Below are 12,409 nucleotides of genomic sequence, written 5' to 3' on the forward strand. Positions count from 1 at the left end.
CCTGCTTACCATGGATGCTGGCAATATGTTGTAGGAGTAACTTCTTTGGTTATAACAATGAAACTGTTTTTTAAGCTCCCCTCTTCAACAACTACAGCTCACCTGTAAGAGCAGACAGTGGGGTGCATTTATTAACAGTGGGCAAATTTGCACCTGGGCAGTAACTTATAGCAGCCAATTTTAGATTTTTCCAGCGAGCTGCAGGTAGAACAAACAAACTTTGGTTTTGATTGGTTGCTATGGGTTACTGCCCAGCTGCACATTTGCCTAGGGTTTATAAATGACCCCCAGTGACAACTATTTCCTTAGTTGTATTAAAATGCTTATGTAAGGTCAGCAATTTTTAATAACCAGAAACAAATGTTTCCAAGCAGGGTCAATACCAGAGACTGTCCACAGAACCTAGAATTCCACATTGCATTGTAAAGTATTAAAAAAGGGCCTCATCAACTGAAAGCCCCTGGTATAGCATCTCAGCTCAGTTTAACAGTTTGGTGCTGCCATCTACTGTAAAAAAAATGTATGAGTAAAAGACAAAAAATAGTGTGTTCCTCAAATAAATATGGCTGAAAGTATATACAGTAGCAATGACAGGAACAATATGGGTGTAAGAAAGAGAGATCATTTTCTCTAAGGCTCGAGTACGGCTTTCCTGACAAAAAAGTGTATATCAGCCCTGTCAGAGGTTATGCAATGAGCATATCGAAAGTATTGTGTTGTATTGTATTATAACTCTGTGGGTAGGTCCATTAAAGCTTGTTTGTGTCTGCCTATTAAGACACTTATTAAGTATTAAGAAACTTCAAAGAACTATGGGCTTATGTAATAAAAGACACTAAGTTCGGTCAGATCAAAACACTTATAGCAACCAATCAGTTTATTGTGAAAGTAATTTAGGTTGGCGATATCCATTATGCACATTTTTGGTATTAATGCACAATGGAAACACAGCATTTTCAATGCTTTCAAATGAACACAATACCAGGATGGAAAATTCATATTTTTATTCATTACATACTTTATTCAAAATATTTACTAACAGACCTGTAGGTAGTACACTGATGTCATTCTATGGTTTATATCTTTAGAAACCGTGTTAATGGAAATAATGTACAATGCAAATCAGTATTGTGTTGAATGTATTACAATCTTTATAAGCTTTACAAAAAGGCAATGGTGCTTAGATCATCATCATCCAGTAATAGAAAACTGCTTTTTTGTTGCCATAGCAGTTTGTCTCTTGTATATACCTTTTTTTTATTATATCACCCTAACAGACTTAATCATACTGTTTAAAAGAATTGACTTTACATAAAGATGGACATTTGGGACAAGCTTCTCCAGTGTTTACAACATCTTGGATTTCTACATTCATGTCAATAGCTTGCCATAAAACTGACAGCCTGTTAATCTCTGGAGGATTCAAGTCAGTGATATAGGCCAACGCAGGCATACTGCCTTTTGACCTAAGCATTTGCTGATGTGGCAGCCATCTGTGTACTTATAGATTACTACCAGAAACTGTTACATGAAATCTAAACTGCTGATTGGCAAATAGAAACTATAAGAAATATTATGGTGTTTGAGTATATATAAGATATGAAGAATAGCATTGTAAATGCTTTAACTGTATTGTTCCTCTCTGCTTTGTGCAATAAGATAAGTCCATTACTGGCCACAAGCCAGCCATGAGTATAAGCTCCAATAATGCCTACTCTTTCATAAATCGTTGATTTAAATGGCATTTAAAGACTTAACTTTGTTGTCAATTCACATTTCAAAAGGCAATTCACAAGGTGTGAAGCACAGAACTAAAACTATGTAACTATGTCCATGACAATATGCATGTCTTTGCCGTGTCTCTTGATGCATTAGGAACCCTTTATATGTCCAGATTTGCTCAGTTACAGAATTTGAAAACTAGACCTACTATAACTATGCAGTCCTGCTGCTATATTGCTTGTTGCTCATGAAGCCACAATTATCAGCAAAGTGGTTTAGTCCTGTTGGGCACATGCAGGCAGTGGTTTCATTCCAGAAGATCACTATAATCACATACACCTTTTTTTTGGCCACATGGAAAACGAAGCAACTCTCTTCCCAATGAAGGAATAGGCTCAGTCTGTCAAAATAAATTTGATTAAAAGATATTTTCATTTAAGAAACATTCAGGTTTTAACATTAAGGGGCAGATTTATCAAATGTGAGTTTAGAGCTTAATACATAAAACTCACCCACATTCTATTTATTCTATTAATTTGATAAATGTGCCTCTAAAAATCCCATAAAAAGTAATAGAATGTGGGTGAATTTTTATGCATTTTGATAAATCTGCACCCAAGGCTTTTATCAATGTTCAATTTGATTGGAATTTTCTTGTGCCAAAACTCGTGAATTCAAATTATGGTTTCCAAAACTCGAATGTTCAATATTTATGAAGCATACATTTAAAAAAAAAAAAAATTTTGAATGTTAAACTGTCCCTGCATCCAGAGTACAGGGGGACAGGGCGCTCATAGATTCAAAATTTCCTGTGCACCCAGTCCCTAGTGCTCTGGATGTGAGGAACCTTCAGGTGCGGCTGGGCTGCATGCCGCCCCTTAACTGATGTCGCCCTTTGTGGGCTTTCCACAAATCCGGGCCTGGCTACAATGCTCACACTACAAATGTAAATGTCTGATGGTTGCTATGGGAAATTGCATTGTTATGGCTGGTGATTAGAAGGTAATATCACACTTCTGGGGTAATGTATGTAGGAAGTAATGTAGATTCATTTTTCATTAAACTGTGTAAAGACAATGTGTATTTGTCTTGGAAAAAAGTTTTAGGAATTCACCGAAATGTTGACTACTAAATAAAAGCAATTTTGAACTAAGAACTATGTAAGTATTTTTGTGTTGTATTATTTTTAATGAAGAAAAGATATACCCTGACGGATTTCTACATCAGAACTGTTTCAATGTCCAGGTTGCCTATTTTGAGAGGCTATTGTTTGCTTACAATTCATTAATTCAGTTACGTCCAGTTGAAGTTGTCGGAAGGGCTTGTATCCCCTTTAAATAAAATTGTACTATAGCACGGCAATGCTTACCTTGTGATATTCAACAAGATCGGCCAAAGTTGTGTGCTGCAGTTGATCCACTCCCAAAAAGCTATATGAAGTAGCAGACGCATCTATAAGAAAGTGTGCACATCCTTCTTCGGAACAGTATGAAAGGACATAGCCTTGAATTTTTTCACTGACACGCAAAAGGAAGCTTCCATGACCATGACTTCCCAGCAGTTGTTCTGATTCTTGCCGAGATATGATGCCTATACACAGCAAATAAAAAATGACCATAAAAATGGGTAAAGGCCAGTAACAAAAATTACATCACATAGAATTCTACTTAAAATTTGTAGAGTTTTAGCTCCACTCTCTCTGGCAGGAAATGTAGCAGAACCTGTAAAAGACAGTAAGGGGCATTTTATCTTGAGAAAAATATTTTCTGTCATGACCTTCTCAGAGACAGTCATTATAAGAAAATATTTTGTCAACCTTTCAAATAGATAGAAAACCTGAAAGAAATCTGCAACAGGTTATATGGATTTGCACTACCACAAAGCAGGCAAACAAAATGGCACGTTTACTTGACTTTAGTTACTGTTCCTACAACATATATTTATAAGGTATACAAAAGGCAAATTGTAGTTTTATGGGAATGTGCTAGTGGATGTTCTTAAGTTATTGTTTAACTACACCTTTTAACATCACCTGCTTGTGATGGCATTTATGTCTCAAATTGCTGAGCATTTGTGCCAAATAATTTAATTGCTGCTGCTCACCAAAGAAAAAGCAAGTGATAGGCTTCTTTCATGTTTTCTCATAAATAACCAAGAAATAAAGTCTTAGGTGTTTGTAAGTGACTCAGGTGAGTGAGAAAGAAAGTGTCAGACAATGTTTGGGTGAATTGGAAGAATGGTCGGATCACTTCCACTCCTCTCTGCTCAGAACACAAGCTGCCTGTCAGTACTGTGAGTACTAAGATTCCCATTCATGATAGTTTCCCTTTAATCATTTACCTCAAATAAATCTTTAACCAGTAGACCATTTATTTAAGACAAAAGTGTTGCCTAATATCTTCTCTCTCTTACAGTGATTTGTGTGCACAAATATTTACATTTTAAAATACTGCTAATCAAAATACATGAGCAATGAAAAGTCATACAGGGATTGGAAGCAATAGTGAAGGGTTGAATATTTTGGATTAAGCAGCAGCTTTCATACCTTTGTATCAGGGTTTATCTGAAAATGATTATTAGTAATAAACCTGATAGAAAAGTGACCATAAAGCATCAAAAGAAAGGGGTAATTAAACATTACTATATTGGTGTTACTCATGTCTTATGGTGTCATGTTTTTCAAGTAATGATTATGTTTTTTATACACGTGTAAGGCCAAGGTATTTTGGGGCTCCCTAGGGTTCCACAAACCACTCACTTTACCTTTTGATAAAACTCTCTTAAATGTCAGCACCTGCATATGTTGGAGGCCAAGGTGTAGTGCAACTATATCTCTCAGATTGAGACAGTAATGGGTGCCAGTGGGTTCTGAACTCAAATAACAAATCAACTTTATCCACATATGAGTATTTGAATATCAATAAAGTAGGGTATATACATTACACAGGTGTCAGGCATATATTCACAGTTATATCTTTAAACAATACTCTGGCCCTCAGGGTCAATCAATGCACACAGAATCAGTTTAATAAGATGTCCCAACACACAGCTTTCAGGACCTGCTCTGCATGTGGAACCTAAGTCTGTCCTTTAATCTGTACTCTGGGCACCCAGGATCCTAATCCTACCAAATCTCCTTGTTGGAGCTCAGACTGCTCTTCTAAATGATCTATCACAGCTAGGGAAAACTCATATGTAAAAATTTGCTATCTAAAAGCTTGTGAGATTCTATAGAAGTCAATGGGAGTTGTCCTAGGCAATGTCAAGTCATTTTTTAAACTCAAAGTCATTTTTTAATCTCAAAGTTTTGTTGAGTTTGTAAGCTCAAGGTATTTAAGTTTCTTATTCAAACAAGTGTTCCTTATTAATAAATTAGCGAGCATTTAATATGAGAGTTTATTTGATTTAGAAAAATAAATTTGAACTAAAAAATTGATCATTAAGCCCACTAGTGGGATCTATGACAGTACATCCTAACAATTCTCCCTCACCTGCCTGCTCAGGTGGGATTACTCTGGAAATGGACCCAGAGCACATGGCTGCTCCAGTTTATATATTTTAACAATAGAGAACTGCAAAAGTTCATACTTTGACGCAGAGAGGGGAGCTTACTTCCCTTCTTAACTAAAGACCCCCCCCTTAGCTGGCTAAATCACTAGGGGACAGCCTGAGAAAAGGGGTAGCCAATTTACCAATCCCCTACACACGTAAATTGTTTACATGGGAACATTTGTTATGTTTATTGTTACATACAATAAAATCTGTTATTAAAACTGTGGCCTTTAAATCCTAAACCTGATTCCTTGTTTTTATTGTATAAAAGTGTTAACTTTTTTGATATACATTATAAGGGTGAGGGGTATCATGGTCTGGGATAGGGATATGCACCCCCATTTCCCCATTTGATGCCAAGACATTGCAAGCCCTCAATTTACTTATAATTTCCAGGCCCCTTTCTAGCCAACAATGTAATTGCCTACTAACAGAATCACACTCAAATTCAATCACACATGTAGAATAGTGAGAACTAGTCACCATATAATTCCTCCGAGCTCCACACCTTAATATACAAAGCCCCTCTCACTATGCTCCAACTAACTTTCATTCTCTCTTCTTCAAGCTAATTATCACCCTTTGCATAGAGAGGCTATGCCCTACACACAGATCAAATAATCTGTTTCCTTTGTCTTACATGATAGTCATCTTCCTTAAAGGGATATTATATCTCAGTAAATATTGCCCTTATTCACCCTTTCCCTTGATCCACCATTTAGTGATGGGCTGGGTGCTCCCTCAGAGATCACGTGACCAGAAATAATGCAGCTCTAACTGTAACAGGAAAAGTGTGGAAGCAAAAGACAGAACTCTGTCCATTAATTGGCTGATGTGGCCTAGCATGTATGCGTGCCTTGGCTTGTTTGTGTGCACTGTGAATCCTATGATCCCAGGGGGCGGCCATTAATTCTTAAATGGTAATTTTCTATTTAGGTTTACCCAATAGAACATACCAATAAAAAACTACATTTTTATAAAAATAGTTTATTTAGATGAAGCAGGGTTTTACATATGAGCTTGTTTATGCAATATATTTTTATAGAGACCTACACTGTTTGGAGGTACAGTTTTCCTTTAAGTCCCCTTCATTTTCAACACACGCACCACATCCCTTTATGCCTTTCTAAAGCTAAAAGGACCTTTGATGGTGCACTGACCCTAGCAACTTATACAAGAACTAAGGTAAAAGTGATAGAAGTCATAAAATACAATCCGAAACTACATATGATCACTATCTAGTCATTGCATAATTGTATTCAAAATTACCTAAGTCAAATAACATAAAACAGACCAACAGTAAGGCCCTACAGAATGATATTGTCTAAATATAACCTTTAACAAGTTGCGAGAAATCCACTGAACATACATTGTTTAAAATAATAAATATTTTTTTCGTCCGGTTTCACAGCAAAATTTACAGTTTCTATATGAAGTCATTTTTGCCAAAAGCTAAGCAAGGGGGAAGTGAGGGTGTGGCATCAACTTGGCCGCCTCAGGTGGCTAGGACCCCTGAGGCGTTGCTGGACCTATCAGAACTTGTTGCTGATTTTGGGTGATGATGGAATCATAGTTACATACAACTGTAGTCAGAGCTTGCCCATTCTCACTGTAGGACTATGAAAATCTTACCGTGAAACCATGGCTCCACATAGGATCCAGATTTATCCCATCCTGCTTTTAAAGGTAACTGCTCTTCTTTAAACCATTTGATGATATTTTCTCGGTTGATGGCAGAATTCAGCCTTCTAATGCCTTGTCGCCTATCCATGCTAAAAACAAATAAATATTTTAGACATTTTAATTAAGATAAACACTTAAAGAGGAAATTTAAGGGAATGTTAAGGAATATTTTCACTTTCTAATGTGTGCGATATGAATGCAATATGGAACTTTTTTGGCAATTTAAAGTAAGTAAAATGAGCACCGTAACAGTTTTAACCATTTAGCAGATGTGGGTATCATCACAGTCTATGCATTGAAGCAATGTTCTTTAATTCAATACATTTGTAAAATACAATACAGGTTCATGTACAGTAAAATACAGTATAGGTATGGGATCTGTTATCTACCTCCAAATTATGGGAAGGTCATCTTCCATATACTGTGATAAATAAAACATTATCTTGTACTTGTTGTACAGCGCTGCGGAATATGTTGGCGCTTTATAAATAAATGTTAATGTAATGTACTTGATTTTGGCTAGGATATAATTATTTCTTTTTGATCCCTACTTGATTTTGGCTAGGATATTATTAATCCTTATAGGATTTTTGGGTTTATTTAATGTTTAAATTTTTTTTTGTAGACTTAAAAGTATTGTTGTCCAAATTAAGAAAATACCAGGCTATGAACATTCTGGATAACAGGTCCCATACCTGCATACTGAATCAGCCTCTCATCCTGAAAACATTATATATAATGGGTAAACTAAAGGGCCCAAGTATTGGTAATTTGACCTATTTTACCCAGTTTTATTGAAATTGCTCATTATTTAGGGACTTTCTGTGCCCTCTACACTCCTGGCCCCCTGGCAACTACATGCGTTCTCTGTAGATTCATTCCTAGCTAGATCATAAGAGTTCATTGTACTTATTCACTTACCGGTTGATACTACTGTTATTTGCAGGTGGAGGTAGTTTTGGCTTTGGTGGTATAGGTGGTCGTTTTACTGCTCCAAAGGTCTTGGCTGTGTCAGCCACTTTGCCCCGGTTAATTCCCTGCATTGACAGTCTCTTGTAGTCATCCCTTGCTTGTTTAGCCACTGATCTTCTTCGTTCATCTGCCAACTTTGACTTTCGTACTGGGGATAAAATATGAAAACTCAGTTCCTATCAACACTTTTGGAGAACAGCAAATACTGCATAACAAATGAATTTTAAAAAGTACAGGTATAGACCTGTTACTTAGAATGCTTGGGACCTGGGGTTTTCCAGATAAGAGGTATTTTCATAATCTGGATCACCATGCCTTAAACCTGATAAAAAATCATTAAATAAACCAATACTCCAATAAGGATTTATTATATATTAGCTAGGATCAAGTACAAGGTACTGGTTTATGATTCAGAGAATATGTTTACAAATTTTGAATTATCTGATTAAAACAGAGTTGGAGTTTATGGGAGATAACCTTTATTAACCGTTATTCTGAGATTTTCGTGAAAAAATTTTCAAGGGTTTTTCTAGCTTTAAATATGATACCAGGAAAATATAATATATCCAACATTCTGTTTATCACATTACAGGCAGAATATTTCTTAAAAAAAAGCAAAAAAAATACAAACCCCCTTCACAAATAAGTCAACTTATGTTAAAGTTTGTTTTAGTATGCATACCCATGCCGGTAGAAAACATCTGTAACATACAGAACAGGGGTCCTCAAACTTTTTAAACAGGGGGCCAGTTCACGGTCCCTCAGACTGTTGGAGGGCGGAATTATAGTTAGTCCTCAAACTACAGAGCGCCATTCGTGTTGGCTGGTGGCACGCGGTGAAGTGACTCACTGGGCAGACAAATGACCTTGGGGGGCCGCTGATATAGAAGAATCCTTCACATAGACATTTTCTAATGAACTGAATGTGCTGGTGCATTGTGTGCAACGGATAAATCTATAAAGTCTGCTCAGTCTGTATTTGTTGACCTCTGCAAAAACTTGTTTCAACCAAATTGCAAGGATCATAGTAAGAATCTAGTTGCCTCATTGCCTCTGAGAATATAGCTGCACAGCTCTCATTGAGCAGTTATTCAATGCAGTTATTACAGTTTAACACAAAAAATACATTTAAAACTGGTACAGATTCAAGTACTGGAGTGGTAAAGGGTATCAAATTTCCTCCAAAAAAAGGCAATATGCAGAATGTGTTCAAAAAAGCATTTTGCAATTATTGTTGTTTTAAAATCATGTTTTTCTAATAAAAAAAAAAGTCTCACAATCTAGTGAAGTAACTGTCAGGAAAAAACTCAACCCACACTGACCCTAACCTGCAAAACCTTAACTGACACCCGACCCTAACCCACAAAATGTTGTCAATGTAGGACCTGCACCCAACCTGTACCCATGTCTTTGCACTCTGTACCCCACTTCTGCAGGCACCACAGTTCCCAAAGACATGGAACTTCAGAAGCAAAGCAGAAGTGTAAATCCCCAAACTGACCCGCACCCAACCTGAACCTGCAATGGTTTCCCAAATTTCAACTGTGACCCGTCTTACCTAAGGGTAAACCTGCGGGTTGCAGGTCAACCCACACATCACTATCACAACCATTGATTAAAAAAAAACACCTTGCCAGGTGTTAAACATGAAGGTGGATCTATTAAGCTTTCAAGTTTTGTGGCAGCAGACACCTTGTACATGTAGAAGGAAACATGAATTCCACCATATTAGCAAATTCTGAAAAACTTAACCTCAAAATCCACCATGAGCTACTTGAATAAAAGCAAGCTGAAGGTTTTGGAATGGCCCTCACAGTCCCCTGACTTTAACATTATTGAAGATCTGTGGGAACGTGTTTATTAGCTGTGAATACTGACAAAGCTTTTCCAAAGTTCTGCACATACCACAATAACTATTTGCTTCCACCTGTGTTTGTTTCTATGATATAAAGTTTATGAAACACCATGTAACTTTGCATTAACATCTGTAACATTTTAACATGACTGATACTTGCAGTAATTGTTTCCTACTTTTTCACTTACAAAACTAAATATGTAAGTTTGGCAAAGGGTGCCCAAACATTTGCATTCAACTGTTTTTGTACAACGACTTACACGATTCCTGCCATTCTTTATCTTCTTTTTCTAATTTTTGTTTCACTTCTTGTGCTTCTTTCCAGTTCATGTAAATTTCTTGAGTTCTCTCTTGAAGTCTGTCATTTTCTTTTTCTTTCAGGATATTTTCTTTCTTCTGTAACAAAACACAAAAAGAAACAGGTTTTGTTAATACCCTTTTAAATTTTAAGTAAGCACCGTGCAGATTCCAAAAACTGATTCCGAATCCTAACTTGCAAATTAGGCTACTAAACAGGGCCGGATTTCTCAATAGGGCACCCGAGGCCGCCCACCTCGGCACCCAAGCCGCACGCATGCGCCGAGGGGAGAGGATGCTCTAAAGTTTCTGCGCGACCTGGTGCGGCTAGGCGGCATGCCACCCCTAAATTTCTGCTGCCCTAGGCCCGGGCCTTTGTGACCTTGCCACAAATCCGAGCCTGCTACTAAAGGGTTAAATACAAGTGCATAGGTGCTTTAAGGTTTGTATAATTTTTAAATCTGCATGAATGGGGGATGGCCTCGAGGCGCCAGGATTGGATTTCCGGCGCTGTTCTCACCATCTGACCAAGGCAGATAAAATTCAGTGAGCAGTACCTTGCACTTCATAAATCAAAGAAAACACAAATGGAAAGTTGTTGCTCAACGTTAGAAATGAGGACTTCAAGTTCTTTTTTCTTTGTGCTTATAATTATAAATATCTCACATGTTTTAAGTTTAGGAGCCACACTTTTGTGCATGCCACAATATCTGTTATCTTTGTTTCTGTGTTTCAAAGTAAGTGAAATAAAATATAACTGTGCAACATTTGCAATTATGTTTACACATAATCAGTTTTCTGCTTGTATTTCCTGGTACACAAGTTCTAATTTTAAAAAAATTATTTTTTCTACTCTACTTTCTGTGCTGTTTATATATCTGGCCAGTAGAGGTCATTGGCAACAAGGATGTACCTTCTTTCTTCCATGCCCTGGTGTGCCTTCCAGATTTATATTTTTGAATCTTCTATACTTAACTGCTAACCAAGGAAAGCTACCTTCTGCTGGAAAGTACACTTTACTTATTCACTGTTCAGGAGCATGTAGACAATATTTTTTCAATACACAACTTTTTTGTGCCAAAAGTAAATGTGGTTGCTGCATGATATAAATTACTTCAATGTGGACAATATAATGGTGAATCTACAAACAATGTGTAGCATCTTTACGAGAGTTGGTATTTACCTGGTAGTTTGGTAAGTTAAGGACTGGGGCAGACGGGGAGATTATTCGCCCGCGACAAATCTCCCTTGTCGCAGGCGACTAATCTCCCCGATATGCCATCCCACCGGCTTGAATGTAAATCGCCGATGGGATGGCATATGCGGCGTCACGATTTCCCAAAATCGCGGAAGTTGCCTTTAGAGGAAAAGTAGATTAGTAAAAAAAAAAAAAAAAAACAAGCTCTCCTTCAGAGAAAGAATGCTCTTAGAGCATGATTTACCCCTGGCAAAGGCAAGCCAAGTTGAAGCAGAAGAGGCAAAAACTGCTGCAAATGTACAGACTGGGAATCCAGCACCTGAGCGTAATAAGGAACATTCTCAGGTCAACCACAATGATACGTAAAAGGGATTCGCTTATACTGCAAAACAGAGCAGCAAATGCACATCAAAAATTCATTTTGGTGTGGTTCAACACAGAACACTCCAAACTATGCTACATATCCTGCAGAAGCAAATATTATTCTGATATGACAACTCTCCTTCTACAGATGTTTGCAAATTTACTCTAGATATATCTTAAAGGAGAAGAAAAGTCTAAATCACTGGAGGGTGCCAAATGTTAGGTTTGCTTACTGGGGGAGTTATTGAATCACTTACCTGATACCCCGGGCCAGTGCTCCTGTTAGCATAAAACTGCACAGGCCTGGGGTATTCCTGTAGAAGTTTTCGGCGCTATCTTTCTTCCTCTAATTTCCTGAACCAGAACGAAAAGAAGAAGGAAGACTATGAAGAAGATGACGATGAGAATCTTCTGCAGAGATAGCCTGGGCCAGTGCTCCTGTTCACTAAAAACTGCACTGGCCCAGGGTATCAGGTAAGCAATCATAATCACTGGGCGGTGCCTAACATTTTGACACCCCCGGTGATTTAAACTTTCCTTCTCCTTTAAGTACAAATAAAGTTGGTACATCCATTGAAGACAAACTTACTGTATGTGCACTGTTACTGTTAGTGCTGTGGCTGCTGACAAAGGTTATTCTATTAACCTGATGCTGGATACATGATGAGCATTTTCTATACTACCAGAGGATATTCAGTGGAAATACTTTGCAATAGATCGTTAGCAGCCATCACTTGTCAAGTATTTAAGTGATCAAGTTCCTTTGC

At 37.4% G+C, this 12,409-nt stretch overlaps 1 protein-coding gene across 5 annotated transcripts in view; it reads right to left on the bottom strand.

Moving 5' to 3' along the window:
- Positions 1-987: 987 nt before the first annotated feature.
- sh2d4a (SH2 domain containing 4A) overlaps positions 988-12,409 on the bottom strand; it is a 46,310-nt gene continuing 34,888 nt past the window's right edge. For 4 of the 5 annotated variants that reach the window (XM_012965813.3, XM_012965810.3, XM_012965811.3 and 1 more), the window contains 5 exons: positions 10,045-10,180; positions 7,879-8,077; positions 6,907-7,046; positions 3,092-3,312; positions 988-2,122 (listed from right to left, as the gene is read on the bottom strand). In XM_012965813.3, the coding sequence (XP_012821267.2) occupies positions 2,030-2,122; positions 3,092-3,312; positions 6,907-7,046; positions 7,879-8,077; positions 10,045-10,180 (789 nt within the window). In that variant the 3' untranslated portion in view covers positions 988-2,029. 5 annotated transcript variants of the gene reach the window in all.

The sequence above is a fragment of the Xenopus tropicalis genome, chromosome 1 (assembly GCF_000004195.4).
Source record: "Xenopus tropicalis strain Nigerian chromosome 1, UCB_Xtro_10.0, whole genome shotgun sequence".
Taxonomy (NCBI): domain Eukaryota; kingdom Metazoa; phylum Chordata; class Amphibia; order Anura; family Pipidae; genus Xenopus; species Xenopus tropicalis.